Source organism: Aulonocara stuartgranti (assembly GCF_965226115.1).
Source record: "Aulonocara stuartgranti genome assembly, chromosome: 12".
Lineage (NCBI taxonomy): Eukaryota > Metazoa > Chordata > Actinopteri > Cichliformes > Cichlidae > Aulonocara > Aulonocara stuartgranti.
The window spans coordinates 6,281,426-6,298,851 of NC_138948.1; the positions used below are offsets into that span (position 1 = coordinate 6,281,426).

Here is a 17,426-nt window from a genome sequence, read left to right on the forward strand (position 1 = left end):
CAGAACATTCAAACCTGAAACAAAAGGCATAAAAATGTGCAGAAATCAGGCCTTCAGTGTTCCTTCAGAACAACAAAGCTTCTCTAGGACTCATTTCCACATATAGGCTGTCCTGTATACGTGTGTGTTTTAAATCTCTCTGCTGCCCCCTGCTGTACAGAACATCGATGTGGTCTAGACTGAAAACTGTAACGTCAACTGTTGAAAAGCTTAGATTTCAATTTGCAGTGTTTTCTCTACTCATGAAAAAACAAACAAACAAACAAACAAACAAACAAACAAAGACAAAAGAAAAAACCCCATCTTTGACACATTTACTGTTTATTATAGGAAAACAAACCAAAGTGAGATAAAGTACAGAGTGAAAACCACTTGGGACCAGAGAACACCAAGCTTCCTCCTCCCTATATATTAATATAAACAGCTACTAGCCTATGTACAATATGTGTCTGAAACATACTGAAGATGGGAGCAAAGATTAAACAGTGTGGATGAGAAATTACTGTGAACACAACAGGGAAACAAAACAGAACATCTTGTTCAGAAAAATGTCCATAAATGCTGAATTCCTGTGTAAAAAAAAAAAAAAGGGAAAACAAACAGAAATAGCTATAAATTCAGATAGACAATTAATTATTAATAAAAATTACCACACCTAATCTGCATTCACACACTGAGATATTATAGACCAATTATACTGTACACTATCAAACTAAAAGATTTCTCAAATGGAACCAAAACAAAATACACAGGCTCACTGTAGCAAAGGACTCTGGGAGATTGAGTTTAGTGGTTTCCTTCTGTCCATCTTTCCTCTTGCCTTGAAAACAACAACAACAACAACAACAACAACAACAACAAAACCCAACTCCCTCTTTTGCTTAGTTAACATAATTTGGCACAACCGAGCAAATCCAGTTAACCACTTTAACCTCAACTAGCTCCCAGTGCTCAAGGGAATGTTGAAAAGACTCACTCAGTATCTCACTTTCTCTTAAACACTCGCACAAACACGCTGAAAGAAATGTAAGATACAGTACAGATAACAAAACACTACTGCAACAACAACAAAACACAGAAAAATGTACTCAAAAATCTACATGTTTGGTCTTTCTCCGTTCGCGCCATTTTTAATTTTATACGATTTGTTCTCAGGGAGGATTTAAAATACTGCAAATGTGTACTGCATACAAATAATACACACTGACATTAACTGAGTGACCTAAACAGTAAAAAAAAAAAAAGACATTAAATTATGCTTTACCACCTTTATACATTAGACAAGAACTCTGAAAACAGACACATCAGAAGTTTATTGAGTCATGTTAAAATGAATGGTGCAGGAAGCATGGGGGCAAAGCGGCTCTTGCTACTACTAACATGATAGCCACTATCAGCATCACTTGAGTTAGTTAGTCAAAAGGCTGCACCGTCCGCTACCATCCACAGACTGTAGAAAAGACAGAAAGAGTCTCTGTGTCTGAAAAATGAGGCACAGAACACAGAAGTACCTCAAACCTCCCATTTCCCAGAGGAAACTCCATTAGTGGCAAAAAGTCTGATTGTACAGAAGTCTATGAGAATCTCTCTTCAGCTAACTTCATTTGTGAAGTAAAGACTTTCCCAGGTAGTTTATAGTCTTATTCAATAGTTTCTAGTCTGACCTAATTCAGCACAAATTTTATTTTGTAAACTACGGTTCATTTAGAGTTAACTGGACTTAAAGCAGGGTATGCTTTGCTTATGCAAACGGGCCTTCCTTACGACCCATCCCTCAGTTTCATAGTCAGATCCATCCCTCCCTTGTCAGGTTGTGCAAAATACTCACTGGCTATGGTCACCTATCTATATGAATCTGTATGGCCTTATATCTGTAACTGCTCGCTTAAATCGTTGCACTGTCGACATGAACTTCCTTATCGGTTATACATTTTTAATCTTGCAAGAAGGAAGGTGAGGACTGATACTTGGATTAAAGTTAATGCCAACACTTTGAAGATGAGACAGAATCATGAAAATTCCAACGCTCGTATCGTTTGTCAGTTTTGGCTGAAGCTGAAATCATCGTGAAACATTTGGACATGAAACATTTATTGTTTTGGGTTTTTTTTGTTAAAAGTTTATTACTCCTAAGACATCCTGACAGAAGAACAATAAATCCAGTCTACAGTCTGCATCGATCCAGCATTAGTTCTGTAAACAAGACTCATCTGAATGCTATGCAAAACAAAGTCAGAATGAATGCATTGCTTTTTAAACATAAAAATCTTTATGGTTTTTTCAGTAAAGGTGCTGCAGTGATTGGATGCAGTGACTTCTCTGATGCATGAACCTGTTAAGTGGCCCCCATGTAAAACATACACTGATAGCTAACACTGATCTCCTGACCAGCGTGCCTTTGAATATGAACCGTGTAATCAGATCCTCTGAGCTGAAACATTAGTCTTTACACCTACATTTGATTAAATATAACTTCAGGAACAGGCTCCGCTACGGACAAACTAAACTAAAATGGTACAATCTGCCACAGGGTTATTCCACTACACAGGGTCAGAAAATGAACTATTATTGCAGGGCGCTCTTCGGTTAAATACCTGCTCAGTGTTGGAAGCACTTAAAACATTTTTTAGCAACAACCAGTGGTGACAGACAAATGGCTTTTTCCCAGTTTCCTGCTTTGCCTAGTTGGAAATCCAGCCTTGGTGTAAGGCCTCCATTTGCCCACAGTCTATCAGCTTTCACTCATCAGTGAACCTTGTTGTAACGCAGTAGTTTGGGAACTCACAGCCCCAAATGTAGATGGTACATTAAGTCAAGACAAAATGCCTTGTCTGGAGTTCAAATCCTAGCAAATTCAGACTACAGAAGACTAGACATATCAAATGGTGAGACATCTACATGTGCAGCAATGCAGTAAGTATTACTGCAGTTTATTTCTGTGAATAAAACCGACTACATGAAGCCAGAGAAGAGCTTAACACCTTCAGCTTTGTGAGTTCAAATAAGGAGATATGCAAGGTGCATTCATAAAGTTCCACAATGCCCATCAAAAATCAAAAAGGATACCTGTTTTAAATCTCCCCACAGAGATGGGCTGCCTAAGCAGGGCTCATAACTATCAGATTTGCATTTGTGTGTCACTGACGTGTGTGACCAATGAACCTGAATTTCATTTTGAGAGGACAAACCAAGTGCTGAGTGAAAATCCTGCTTTTTTAATGTTTTGCATGCTGGTGTGCACTAAACTCTGACCACGTGGTGCCCACGTTTAAATCAGATATGCTTTTTGATTTTTTTATCCACAAAATGTATATTTTGCAGGTCCCCAAAGACAAACACCGACAGGTTAAATGACACCTTGGTATTCGACACTTGGTTAATCTCCCTGTGACCAGCATCTGAGGGTCAGGCATCCATGACCTTTCCCTCTGGTACCGATTTTGCTACATATGCAAAGCACTTTGAATAAAATCAAAATAAATTTTGACCATCATGCCCATCTTCACAAAGATGCTTACAATTCTGTTTTTATTTTAAAACTGCATTTCAACATTTTTTTTGTCTCTTAGGGAACAAAAGTGGCATGATTCAGTTTTTTTCTCATGTGGCTTTAAGTTCTTTTTTTTCAGAATTTCCCACAGATACCCACCGACTGATTTTCAGTCTGTGAGCCACACAGGTTTCTTCAGCTTCTTGGCACCGCGACGTGAACCTCAGCTGACCAACATTCATATCCACAAAAAAAAAAGACCAACGATTGTGAAACTCCACAAAACAACAAAATTTTAAAATAGAATAAATCTAAAAAATAAAATCCTACACTAAAATCTGACCCTATAGCCCTAGCTCCAGTGTGGATTAATATATGAACATGAATAACTGAGAGACACAGACACAGTGCTTTACAATAATAATAATAACAATAATAATAATAATAATGATAATAATAATAAAAACCCACAGGGAAAGGAGAAACTACAAGGACTATCCAGTTTTTTGTAATCTCTAAAAGTCAAAGAGAAGGAAACAAATGGTTTAAGGCAACTTTTGGCACAAACAAGTCAAAAGGCTTGGGGTAAAGCGGCTGTAAAAAAACAGAAGAAGCTATGAAACTGCCAATGGTTTGTTCACTATGGACCAAAAGGTCTGAAGCTTGCCATATTTTCTCCTCTGAGCTGACTAGTCACGTCTCCCTCCATCATCACCTGGTCTTTCAGAAAAGGGAGTCGCTAGTGCCGTGAAGCAAACCAACAATCCCTCTGCACTGTAATTCCAGTCCTCTGTGCTTTTGTGTCAGTCTGTCTTCTTATAAGAGTCCCACCGCCACGGAAATCCCAACCAGCAGATCCCAGCAGCCTTGACTCACTGGTTGACGTGGGGCTTCAGGGCTTGGTAAAGTCCCTCGAAGGTGGGTCGGTCAGGGATATCGCGACTCCAGCAACGCATCATCAGCTCAAAGAGAGAAGGTGGGCAGAGTGGAGGGGCATAGAGGAAGATCTAGTGAGGGACACGGGAGAATTAAGAGTGATGACAGAGTCCAGTGATTTGTTAAAAAAGACAAATGTTGGTTTAGGTTTAGTAGCCCCTCAAATTTATCCTGCAGGCACTTACAAGGGTCCTGATTTCCAGGTTTGTAAAGACTGCTATGAGCTGTCTTGGATCCAGTTGCAATTAAATTAAATGTTTGCAGTTTTACTCTCAGGTGGGCAAAATGATTTAATCCAGTGACAGAAGGTAATAATCTGTGACTCTGTCCTGTGTTTCGCCTCACCTGTCTGCCCTGGTTCCTGAAGAACTCGCCAGTGTTCTCTATGACCTGTTCATCAGACAGCAGGCTGTAGGGCTGCTCCTTACACAGAGTGAAGATCTCCCACAGGGTGACTCCAAAGGCCCACACGTCACTGGCTGTGGTGAATTTACCCTGAGGAGAAAAATCACATCTGAAAGTTTAACACTCCAACTTTAAAATACTTTGTCTTATTTTCAGTGACTCTCTGAAGACAGCTGCTGATGAAATGTTGATTGCGATGCTTTGTGAGACTTACAAAAAAAATACGATACGATAAAAACGTAAAAGCTTCTGCTTTAGACCTGGTTTGGGTCCGCTTGGATCCATTGTTTTTTCGCTTAACTTTACAGCTGCAAAAGACATTAAACTTATGCAACCACATTCATGATGCAGAACAGGAAAGTTATTGAAAGAAAACACTGCAGCAAAAAAGATGTTTCATTGTTTTAGTGTGCAAACCGCTACTGGTGCTTCCTCTGGAGGGCAGGAAGCTTTTGAAGAACTCTTAGCTAAACTTCCTTTAGTGAAACAGTTTGCATTTGCATTTATGCATCTAGCAATTTTAAAGACAAGCAACTGTAAAGAGTTTGTTATTTGTTTTGTGGAAAACTGTTTTACTGCTTTCAGCCGTTGATTTTTAAAAAGGAAGATGTGAGGGGAACGTACATGTTTTTTATAAGTCGCTGAACTGATCTAGGCAAATGTCCCCAGGGTTTGAATACAATTACAAGCCTATATAAACTTCTGGAACTTTTAGCTCTTCTTCTTTTGAATATTAAAGACATTTATAGACTACCAGTCATTTGAAAAAGACTATTTATAGCATTGCATAGAGTCTGGCTTGGCTGGTAGTATGTGTGAAGTATTGGGGGTTAAAATAGGCTAAGTAGCATAATCAGCAATTTTTTTACTATTAGTATCATCATTATTATTATTTATTAGTCCTTTATTTATCCAGGTAAAAAATCTCATTGAGATTAAAAATCTCATTTCCAAGAGAGACCTGGCATCATAGCAACAAAAGTCAAAATACATGTACCACACAAGTGCATAACATTTAAAACAAATACAATATCCTGTACGAACATGTGAAAAACATACAATAATATCTGACCACCTATTTACCAGCAGATGTTTTCCCAGTTTGGAAAAAAAAGACCTAAGAACTACAACAGTGGGCTAAAATTCCTCCACAATTATATTAGACTAATAAAGTCATACAGCAAAAAAATGCTGTATGACTTTAAAGATGGTTCTTCAAGCTACTGAATCATGATTAGTGCTTACAGACAGAATCCTGTGAAAACGTATCAGCTTATCTCATATGACAGCAGCTCTCAGCTCTCTAATACAGAGGAAAGTATCATCAGGGTAACATTCATTCAAGTATCTGAAGATTTTGAATGCAGCAGCAGAATAACCGCAGAACTTCCACCAAAAAGTAACACATGACAGGGGTGTAAAGTTTAAAAGGAGCAAAATAAAGATCGCATCTTAAATCAACTCCCTTCGTCCAAACCTTACCAGCAAGATGCTCTCCCAGGCCATCCATCGTATAGGCAGCACCGCCCGGCCCTGGATACGGTAGTAGTCGCTGCTGTACAGGTTTCGGCTCATACCGAAGTCGGCAATCTTGATGGTGAGGCGGCGGTCCAGCAGGCAGTTTCTTGTGGCCAGGTCACGGTGCACAAAGTTCAGAGATGCCAAGTACTTCATCCCCGACGAGATCTGCACCGCCATATGGAGGAGGTCAGACAGGCTGAAGTGGAGAAGCAGAAAGCGATTCAAAGTGGTGAGAATCAAAAGTGCACTAACAAGATAGTTTAGAAACCTGACGCTCGATTGTTTTCATGTATGACCTGTGCGAACTGTGTGCATGGTTAACCTGACTGAAGGGATGTTGTTGGCATGTGTAAGAGTGCTCTCGATCTCCCGCTGCGACAGGAACATGTTGAGGTCTCCGTTCTCCATGTACTCAGTAACCATGCACAGTGGGTCGGACGACACACACACACACAGCAGTCGGATGATGTTGGGGTCATTCAGACGAGACATAATCTTTATTTCCTTCAGGAAGTCGTTCCTGATCGACGGACAGATAAAGGAGAGGAAGCATTTCCAGATCTGTTCTTCAACTCAAAGGAACCAACTACAGGTATGTATTTCTCAGTGTTACAGCGAAGCCTGATGCACAGATAGATCCTGCACATCCCTTAAAGCTCTTACACCAGTTTATCCTAATATATTCTCATCTACGGAGTCAAGTACTGCTCTCACTTCAAATAACATGGTCTGCATTTGTAGGTAGGAGGGCTTTCTCTGCAAAAAATAGTCAACCAGGAAATGCAGTTTGGAGCTTTCGGTCCTGCACGTTATTCATTTGACTAGTTATGGACTATATTTTTGTTTTTAGTGTATAAATAGTGAAACATTCTCATCATATGAACACATTAAAGCAATGAATACACTGATTTTAACCAATATATGCTCTCCAGGGGATGAACCTTTAACCACCTCAGCTCCAAATTTATATAGTTTGACATTGTCGCGATTCATATACACACTCATAAAGAGTACCTGGCTTGGCTGGTAGCGTCGGCCCTCAGCTGTTTAACAGCCACAAGCACAGAGTGACCGTCTCGGTCAGGGAGGGGCGAGCCTTCCCCAAGAAATTCTGGGAGTCCCTCCGCCTCACACAGGTGGACCTGCCAGGGAAGAAGATGAAATAGGGATGAAATAAGATTTTTCCAGGATAACTTTGAAGCCCACGAAACCTCCCACAAGCTCACCTCGCCAAACTGCCCCTCCCCCAGCTTCTCCCTGAAGATCAGCTGTTGCCGAGGAAACTCGGCAGCGGAGATGTCCTTCCTGGTGAGAGAGTCCACGGTGAGGGCGGGGACGGCGTACATGTTGCTGCCAGTGACGCCCTGCAGCCGCACGATGTCCGTCTCAGCGTAGTGTGGCGCATTGCTATGGAAACACTGGTGCGGCGTGCACTGGGTGATGTCTGGCTCAGCATAGCCACCTCCACATGCTGTTGGAAAGACAAGCGCTTGTTTAATTAATGTCTAATATAAATAAAAAATGAAGTGAAGCTTACTGAAAAGTACCAACAGCACAAGATTATAGTAAAAACATTAAATTACTGGTAATTTCTAGTTTTCTATCTAAAGTAAAAGCAGTACATCTTTATCATTTTACTAGTACCATTATTCTAATTGCTGACTGAAGTTTTACTAGTTTGAATTTGTTTTTTACAGAAGTTTTTTCAATCCAGGATATCCCAACCTCTCAGGGTTAGGTCCCCTCCAGTAGGTCATGAGAGGTCATAAGATGATTCATAGAAGGAAAAGAATTGAAAAATAAAAATAAAATAAAATTCCAAACTTCACTTGATTTCACTTAAGTATATGTGATCTGATTAACTGCATGAAGTCACACCTTTCAACTCTTACCACGAAGCCATCCTGATGTCATATGACAGGAAGTCAGCAGGAGGAGGTCATAGAGAGGATTACCAAGGAGGAGAGCTGGAAGAAGAGGAAACTTGGAAAAGAGGCGTAGAGAGCCGAGAGAAAAAGGAGAGAAGCACTGCAGAATAAGTATGAATGAGCATGCATGTTCAACTTCATCCGGGAAACTTAAATAGAGAGAAAAAGGAGAAAAAAAGAGCTTATTTAACACGTTCTGAAGTAAATAAACAGGAGAGAAACAGGTTGAGGAGCTGTTAATGAGTGACAGAAGATCAGAACTTTGATGGATGCTTGAAGTTTGTAGAGTTTGTTTGAAATTACTGACATCGCCACAAGGAGGCAGCAGACTCTCTTATTGAAAGGCTTTCGACCTTTTTTCCTCTACAGCTGTGATTAATCATGTCATATTGGATAGATCTGGAACATCTCTGAGGCATCAATGATTCTTAACACAAATTCCTACTACAAGCCTAAACACACGGTTATGAAGCGGTCACTCAAAGACAAACATCATGACGCAGCGCTCAAAGGACTTTCTGCTATTTCTCAACTTGTGTCTTTTTCACTAATTCTTAAATGAACGCCTGCATCGACTTCATCGTTGAAGGTGTTTACCAGATGCCTCTGCGCTCTGTGACAGCTCTGGAAGTTTGTTTCTCAGCACCGCTGGGTTCTGGTACTGAGGGTCCAACAGGAAAATTCTCTCATAGTGAGGGTCAGTGTTCACAGGGCCTGAGGAAAACAGCAGGAATCAGTCAAGGATAAGAATATCTCTCCTACAAACACGAAATTTAACACCTTAACTTTCACCAATTCTTTCTGCATGAATAATAATGGCAAACAAAGGCATGTTTTAAACGATACAAGTAAAAGAAGAGTACCAGTCGGGGCGCGTCCAGAGCGCGGGGGCACAGGTGGAGTCTGTAAAATGATGGTGTCACTGCAGGACGACAGCCGGACCGTCACCTCCTCATCAAGAATCCGACGTGGACCCTAGATTAGGATGGAAGAAAGAAAAAACATGGGGTCACAGATGCCTGTAAAGAGTCAGTCAGTTCATTCTTATTCGTTCTTTAATCTGATTTAATGCGTAATAGTCCTGATTTAGCCACAAACATAAGCTATAATCTTATTTCCTAAAAAGAAAAAGAAATGCCTCCCATCTCCCACGTGAGTTTGGGATCTAAACTGCAGCTTTTAACCTCTTTTTGAAAAATCAAAATAAATGTGTGAGGTGACTTAAAGACCATAAAATGGAACCAGGGACCTCCTGGTGGACATCTATTAGGAAATGGTTTGCATTTCAGCAGAGAATGCAGCTGTTTACAGGAACATTTTTTTAAAACCTAAAGCGATTAAGTGATTACAGCATGTTTAACACCAACGGACATGACAGGAAGTTAACAAAATAAAGGTACTTTATTAAGAAACCCCCACTTCCACTCAGAAAAACAAAGGTAATTCATTTATTTGTATCCTCACCTTCTCTAATACCTTGCAGACGTACTGACACCATAGGATGAGGAAGATGATGATGACCAACAAAAGGATGATGGTTACCAGGCAGCCAATAAGGATGGGTGTTTTCCCATCATCTGGTGTGGCACTAGCTGATGGAGCAGCGGCTGAGAAGACAGGTTAGAATACCATATACCAAAGATTTTATCATTTGTTTCTGCAAATACATTTGTTAGTGGTAGCTCCACTAAGTATGACAGAAATGCTAAAAAAAGATATACGTCCTCAAAAATTAAGAAAAAGGAAAAAAAAATGACCTGAGCACAAACTGACAAAACAGCGCCCTCTATCAGTCGCAGTTTTGAAGTGGCGACTTTAAAACGTGAAACAATTAATTGTCACACCTGTCTTCTGTGCAGGTGTTGTGATGGTGTCCTTAGTGGGTAGAGGAGATGTCATTTGGGTCAGGAATATGGTATCCACTGAAAAACAAAAAACAGGAAGTCACTTATTTTTCCTTCTTTTACTGTTCTGCACTTTTGTTTGCACGTGCGTGTTTGTTACCTGACTGAAAGGAAATCTCGCTAAACATCATCCAGACGTCAGCAAAGTAAAAGTGGCAGCGGAGGGATTTGGCAGTGCGGTGGTTCAGATCCACGGTGACGTAGCGAGCACTCGGATTCCGGTCATCCAGCACCGTCCTGAACTCCACAGGCTCCGCCTCCCATACAAAGTGGGGCTTAAACCAACAGGAGACCGAGGAGAAGATCTTCACATCGCGGGAGAACATGTTGTTGCTGTGGACCTGGATGGAGAATGAAAGTAAGAGTAAGTAGCAGAACATCTGCTATTGTTTGTAAAGCGTGAGGGAGTTCCACGGGGATCTAAAGCTCATTTATAATGGACTCAGACAAAGTGGCAATGATGGCACAGTAGGAGGAGATGCTAGCAGCTGCTGATGCGTGACTTAAAAGTAAACACATGACTCCACTGAACATTGCTGGAGCACTTGCTGACTGCGCTCCATATTACAGGAAGAGCAAATGCTGGATGGAAAGTAAGTTTGCAGTTAAATCAGTTACACAGTGATGAAGGAGAGCTGTAAGCAACTGGTTAAAAAGCTTGACCAGATATAAAGGTAGGCAGAAAATACTTTTCAATCTCTTTTATTATGTGACAATACTGTGCATGCTCCTGAAAACGTACAAAGTTAAGTTACTTTGTACGTTTTTACACACACACACACACACACACACACACACACACACACACACACACACACACACACACACACACACACACACACGTTTTCATATGTTAGTGAGGACATCTCATTGACATAATGCTTTCCCTAGCCTAACCATACCCTTACCCTAAGCTTAACCATCAAAAATGAATGCCTAACCCTGAGCCTAAACCTAACCATAACCTAATTGTAACACTGACACTAAAACCACATTTTGAATCTCCAAAATGCCTTCAAACTCGTGGGGACGGGCATTTTGTCCCCATAAGTGACTGCTGGCCCCCACAAGTATAGTAGCATGCAATTTACTGTCCTCACAAAGATGTTTAAACATGTCCCCTGCCATCAGCCTAGGCTGACGCTGACATGGTGCCGAGCAAACTAGAGAAACCCGACACTGGATCTGAACCAGAGGCAATTTCTAGGCTCTGAGTAAGTCTGGTAATTGCAAAAGCACATGTAAAAGTGCTGTCAACCACTACTGCTATGACAAAGTTTGTGGTGAGTTCATAGTACTGATGAGGTAGAGGAAGCAAAAATGAAAAACCTTCATCGAGGTGAAGTTTCTCTGCCTGTCGAACACGAACTCCATCTCCACGTATTCCAGCGAGTCGTTTTTCCAGCCCAGGTAGTCATAGCCAGGCCACACGCTGTACTCGTGGGTCCGTGTGAAGTCATCTTGGCCGATCACGCCGTCCGTCAGCTGACCCAGGCCGCCGAAAAGCTTCCTATCGGATGACAAAGCAGTCAGTAAACAGGAAACGCTGATATGTGATGTATGTACGAGTGCAGCAAAGAGAGACCCACCCCCTTTCGTGTACTCCATCATATGTGGAGTCATTGAGGTTGGCGATGGGATAACCCGGCGGTTGCATCCGCTGACCCTCTGGAGCGCTGTAGGATATCAGCCCATCTGAAACCAGGAGGAGTGGAAAGTTAAAGGTGCAATTCATCCCATTTCACTGTTATCTCACCACAATAAGATCCCACAGCTGCACTCAGAACAGCAAACTTTCAACCTTCATGACAACAGTGTGAGGATCGCACTCACATCATTCAAATTCCTGTTTTTGCTCGATATAAGGATCTGATAAACAGCAGTGTTTGTTAAATAAAAGTGTTGCTTGTGGATGAAAAACAGTTGTTTATGGACATTAAAAGCTTTTATGTTGACATGAAGAGGTTTACTTGTCTCTGAGGAAGCGTAAACAGTCTCTAATGGCAGTTGAGCTGACGAAAACGCACATTAACAAGGAAACTGTGTGTTTATGTGTCCTACCGTCCCATGAACAGCCGTACAGCTCCACTCTCATGCAGACGGTGGTGGACAGTCTGGTCACGGGGAGCAGCCGGACGTAGCGGGTGACTATCGGAGGGCGGAGGTCCTTTATGACAGAGGTGTAGGCGTCTTTGTTTCCCTCAATAATCTGTACACAGATATCAGGGATACAAAGAAGACCATCACACCAGGAGTACAGAAAGATTAAACCCCTGGAACATCTGTTCAATCAGTAGGTTAATAGTGTTGTTACAAGTTGTCATGTGACATGTTTTGACTTTATAGCCATCTTTATACAGTCCATTGATTTTCAGAGAATTGCTTGACAAACAGTGTCCTGACCAGGTGAGGCCTGTGCCCTCATTATTCAGTGACAAATGAACCAGACAAGAGATCTGGAGTTGATTCCAAGTGCTGAACTTGTGTTTGGAAGGTGTGCATTGGACCTCCCAAAGAGACATTGGTGCAAGTGAAGGAGGGATTTTTTTTAGGCTGAAAAACAAACAAACAATAAAGCTATTAAAGCAACACGTTCCCACTCCCAAAGTGTAACATTTTATGCTAGGTGACAAATAGTCGGTATATTACGATTTCAGCCACCTAACGCTATATTACGAGTTCGGAAAATGAGAACCGTTGGAACGAATCCACACATGTACGTTTATTTTACTTAAATTGCTTTGGAAAACACTATTTAACACGATTAAGGTGTCGGTTACGATTAGGGATAAGGTTAGGGTTAGGGCTGGAATACACGGCTGGAACATGTCTTACCGTGGGAGCTTCATTCTATTCGATTTCATCCACAATCCAGCGCGTAGCATAGGAACGCAGAAGGTCACCTTTCACATTCCCATGGAACACCTCAGGATTTGACAAATCGTCGGTATATTAGGCATTGGGAGTGAGAATGGGCTAATTAAAGAGATAGAAATGTTGCTATCTAGCCACTTTTATAGGTTTTGTGTTACTTTTGTTAAATCCCTTGATTTAGACCAGAAGGTGTGCATTTCAGTCACATTTTGATTGCTTGATTAAAATCCACTGTGATGGTGTCTAGAGGAAAATTTGTGCCTGACAATAGGGAGTTAAATATGCTGCAATATTAGAGAGAGAGCCCCAGTGAGCAAACAACCTGCTATGAGCAGCGCTTGGCAATAGAGACCACCGACAAAATCAAGATCAGGGAGGGGCAGCGACCAACGATTGGTGCATCTGATATCCCTGTGTTGGTGTTTTTTCTGCATCATCATAACAATGTGTGTCCAGGATCAACATTGAAAGTGACCAGTCACATTGTTGTGATGTCACAGCTTTGTATTATGGGGTAAAAAAGAAAAAAAAGGCTATGTTTATAAGAAACGCTCTGTTTTCTTTATTAATCTATACAATCGAATAAAAATATTATCAAGTTAGCTTCTGTTAGCCAAATTTAGTTTGCTCATGTAAGTTTGCTAGTGATACTTTTAAAATAATTAACTAACTTCTTGGCCAGTGCAAACTGAAAGCTGATTGGTCAGTTGCAACGTAGATCCTGGACCAACATTATTATAATGATGCAGGAAAATCTCTTTAAAAAGACAAGAAAAGCTATGCTAAACAAATACAAAACGCAAACACACCCTAAATGAGCAGAATTATCGAACAAAGTGACAAAAACCACAAAAATAATCACAAATAGATGCAAAAGGACGGTGAGGATGATGCCAAATTTATGTTCTCAAGAAAATAATATATATATTTTTTAATATTCACTTCTCTCACACAGTGCCCCTGCACAACTGCACGTGTAGAAATAAGCAGCCGAACATTCAAAGCAAAGAAGACAAGCTTGAGAGTTTCTGCTGACGGCATGCATCAGTTACTCCTCAGCGGATGTTTCCGGGCTTCATTTCCTAAAGTGAAAAAAAGCACCCTGAGAAATTTGGAATGTGAATCTTTGTGCTGCTGGGCACAAAATAACCAGAAATCTGCACAGACTCTGGGAAGTTCCCCATGTGAATGTGAGGGAGGAGCCTCAGATCAAAAACATGATTCTGGTGTTTTAAATTGTTCTAACAGTGTTGCGTAGCTGCGGGGATCTCGAATGCCAACAGGAAGCTGGCGTGTAAATGTAATTTCCTCTGATATGAATATGAATGACCAGAAGCAGCTTAGAGTGAAAAACGAGAGGAAAAAAATCCTGTTCGTTTCTTTTTTCTTCCTCTTTCTCCAGTCTTCCCTCCATCAGTCCTCACGTATTTCCTCCTATTCTTCCTTCGGCTCAGACCCTTCTCATGTCCCATTTTTCAGTCTGTTTCCTCTCTCCTCTCATTAAGTCCTTTTTGTAAGATATTTGGGTCACTCACCTCGTTCCCCTGCCGATTCCTCCAGGACTTCCACAGCTTGCCGTCCCTGCTGTAGTTTACGCGATACTCTCGGGCAAACTCATTCCCAGAGTTCCTGATATATCGTCCCTGAGTACCAATAACCGTCAGAAAGGTGAGTCTGCCGAGATCCACCTAAAAAGAAAATTCCAGCAAAAGGCTTTCGGTCAAATCTTGTAACATGCGAGTAACCTAAAAACTAAAGGCTGCATTTAAAGATAATATTGTATCATTAACGTGGGAAAATGGTTCACCCCAAAAGTATAGAGGCAAGCCGTCCACACATCTGGTTGTTAATCCTGCAATTTTAATGTCAAGAGGCATGCAGCTTCCAAATACGAGATGCATTTAAGTCAGAGATCTATAACAGGCTTCAAAGTTGGTTTTTATCGTGAGCTGAGTGTTTGCAGCGTCTCAGGATTTTTGTTGCATTTCTACAGAAATCGGCCCATAAAGAAAACTGTAAAAACTAAAGATGCTCTGTGTGCCTTTACTCAACAGTGTGCACACAAAAACCTCTGCAACATCACAAAATTATTTTCAGGTTTTAGATTTTTTAATTACTTTCCTCATTTTAACATATTAAACGTATGTCAATATACAGATATTAAAGCGACTTAAACAGAGGATTTTCCATACAGTCTTTGATGTCCACAGATGACTGTGACTCAGATTCTCTCCTTTGATATTTAAATACCTACAGCTTCACACTGCAGCATTCACACATGTGGCGCAGTATCGATACCACCAACTTTATTAAAAGATCGCTCAGTTCTGAAGGTAAGTATTTCTTTGTCTTCCACTCGTCCCACAAGTCAGCTGTTATACACAGATTTAGGTTTATATGCCAGTTTGTAATAACAGCCTTCTCTGGGTAACACATGAGCTTCTAGATTTATCCAAAGAATAACTTTGTAGACCACACACAGACTTCACCTTTAAATCAGAATGTACTGAATTTAGCTGCTTTGCAAAGCACTTAAATATTGTGTTACACTCTGAAACCTCAGATTCTGATCCACTGTGATCTTTTCACCCGTTCTCATGTTACACTGACTGTGCAGCGCCACTTTCTCCTGCATGCACGACACCTTCTTACTTATGGAGTAGAACTTCGCCACATAACAAATGCAGGTACCCGGACATGACTGAGCACGCTTCAGACACAAACCTCGAGGTACTGACTGACTGATGGCAGCGCTGCAGGACACCAGGCGCCGTCTCCCTCCTCACGATTCAACCTGCACACACACACACACACACACACACACACACACACACACACAAACACATAAACCACACTTGCACAAGTTTAACCAAAAGATGGAGTTCTAAAATCTTCTAATTTTTATTTGACTTCATTCTAAAGCATATTTAATCAATTTTTGTATCGCACAATTCCATTTCAGGTTTTTCTTTTTTTCTTTATTCAAGAGTTAAAAACAATAAAAGACACTTTTTTAAAACCAGTCGACTTAACCTTTAAGCCACACCTACCTGGCGTACTGTGGTCCTGTTGTTTCGTGCCATTGGCTGGATGCTTTGAGCGCATCATCTTTGATCCGTCGATCCTCCATGCCCAAGGGGTAGCGACAGTGTGCTGGAAAAACACATTCACAATTTTATTTTTATGTGTTTTGCAAGGACGGATTTTAGACCTTTACAAATGAAACATTTTATTGAGTTGTAACTGTTTAAATTGGCTCATTGCAGAGGACTGATTTAGATTTAAAATCAAGATGGGGTAAAGTGGGGTTTGTGTGTGTGTGCCTGTGTACCGGGATCAATCTGTCCGATGGCTGCTGTAGCTTGAAGGATCAGCAGCAAGAAGAGGTGCATGATGGTCCGCCGATCACACCAACACACACGCTACATCTCTGCGAGACACAGAAAAAAAACAACATGAACATCTGCAGCTGACAGCGAATGACGGCTCAGACAACAAGGGAATAAAGTGTTACAGTAAACCTTTTTTTGGAAACCCATCCCTCTATTTTCTTCATTTTATCCAATTCAGGGTTGTAGTCGGGCTGGAGCTTATTCCCCGGACAGGCCGCCAATCACATCGAGACAGACAACCATTTACACCTATAGCCAATTAAGAATACCCAGCTAACCTAACGAGGATGTCTTTTGACAGTGGGAGGAAGCCAAGAGTGCGTGTAAAGAACTCATTCCAAAACAGGAAAAGCGCTAACCACTGCAGCACCACGTTGACTTCTTTTGGGAAATATCTTTGCAATTTTTGCATGTTTTTAGGAAAATTATGAGGAAAGTTTCAGTAAACTGACCCATAAAATACAGCATTATTTTGTCTTTAAGTTGACATGCCAATTTGCACATATGCAAAGACCATTACTGCCATTGTAAAATAAAAAAGGTCCTATAAACACATAACTAGAATAGATGTTTAAGTCTTTGATTTTGCCCGCCATCGTCACCCACAGTTGAAAATCATAGTACATGAACGAATTTTTTACGTCTCCTGTGTGATGATGAATATTTGAAGAATTCTACTTTTGTTGATTTTTGCTGCTCCTATCCTTATTCCCTCCTTAAAATGATTTATTCCCTCTAATCCCATTTTATCCAGCAACATATTTTCATCTGTTTCTAATTTATCTACGTTTAAAGAATCATTCTACGGTTTACTATAAAATCTAAAGAGTCTTTCAGCTATCATATCCCTCATTTGAGGCTTGAATAGACGTGAATCCCTCATTCAAGCAGAACTCTGGAGATTTAGGTGTTCCATTGTGCACATTAAGAGTAATTTAACTGATTATCTGACATTAAAACATTGAAAACTGCAATT

The 17,426-nt window shown here is 40.8% G+C and overlaps 1 protein-coding gene across 2 annotated transcripts in view; it reads right to left on the reverse strand.

Moving 5' to 3' along the window:
- Positions 1-304: 304 nt before the first annotated feature.
- ddr2l (discoidin domain receptor family, member 2, like) overlaps positions 305-17,426 on the reverse strand; it is a 38,147-nt gene continuing 21,025 nt past the window's right edge. For both annotated transcript variants that reach the window (XM_082554261.1, XM_082554262.1), the window contains exons 2-19: positions 16,390-16,488; positions 16,109-16,211; positions 15,783-15,852; positions 14,594-14,746; positions 12,246-12,393; positions 11,774-11,879; positions 11,514-11,694; positions 10,285-10,525; positions 10,125-10,202; positions 9,745-9,887; positions 9,144-9,255; positions 8,878-8,994; positions 7,579-7,823; positions 7,367-7,494; positions 6,675-6,872; positions 6,314-6,548; positions 4,772-4,921; positions 305-4,497 (exon numbers count right to left, since the gene is read on the reverse strand). In XM_082554261.1, coding sequence (XP_082410387.1) covers positions 4,363-4,497; positions 4,772-4,921; positions 6,314-6,548; positions 6,675-6,872; positions 7,367-7,494; positions 7,579-7,823; positions 8,878-8,994; positions 9,144-9,255; positions 9,745-9,887; positions 10,125-10,202; positions 10,285-10,525; positions 11,514-11,694; positions 11,774-11,879; positions 12,246-12,393; positions 14,594-14,746; positions 15,783-15,852; positions 16,109-16,211; positions 16,390-16,450 — 2,604 coding nt within the window. In that variant the 5' untranslated portion in view covers positions 16,451-16,488 and the 3' untranslated portion in view covers positions 305-4,362. The remainder of the gene's footprint in view (positions 4,498-4,771; positions 4,922-6,313; positions 6,549-6,674; positions 6,873-7,366; positions 7,495-7,578; positions 7,824-8,877; positions 8,995-9,143; positions 9,256-9,744; positions 9,888-10,124; positions 10,203-10,284; positions 10,526-11,513; positions 11,695-11,773; positions 11,880-12,245; positions 12,394-14,593; positions 14,747-15,782; positions 15,853-16,108; positions 16,212-16,389; positions 16,489-17,426) is intronic.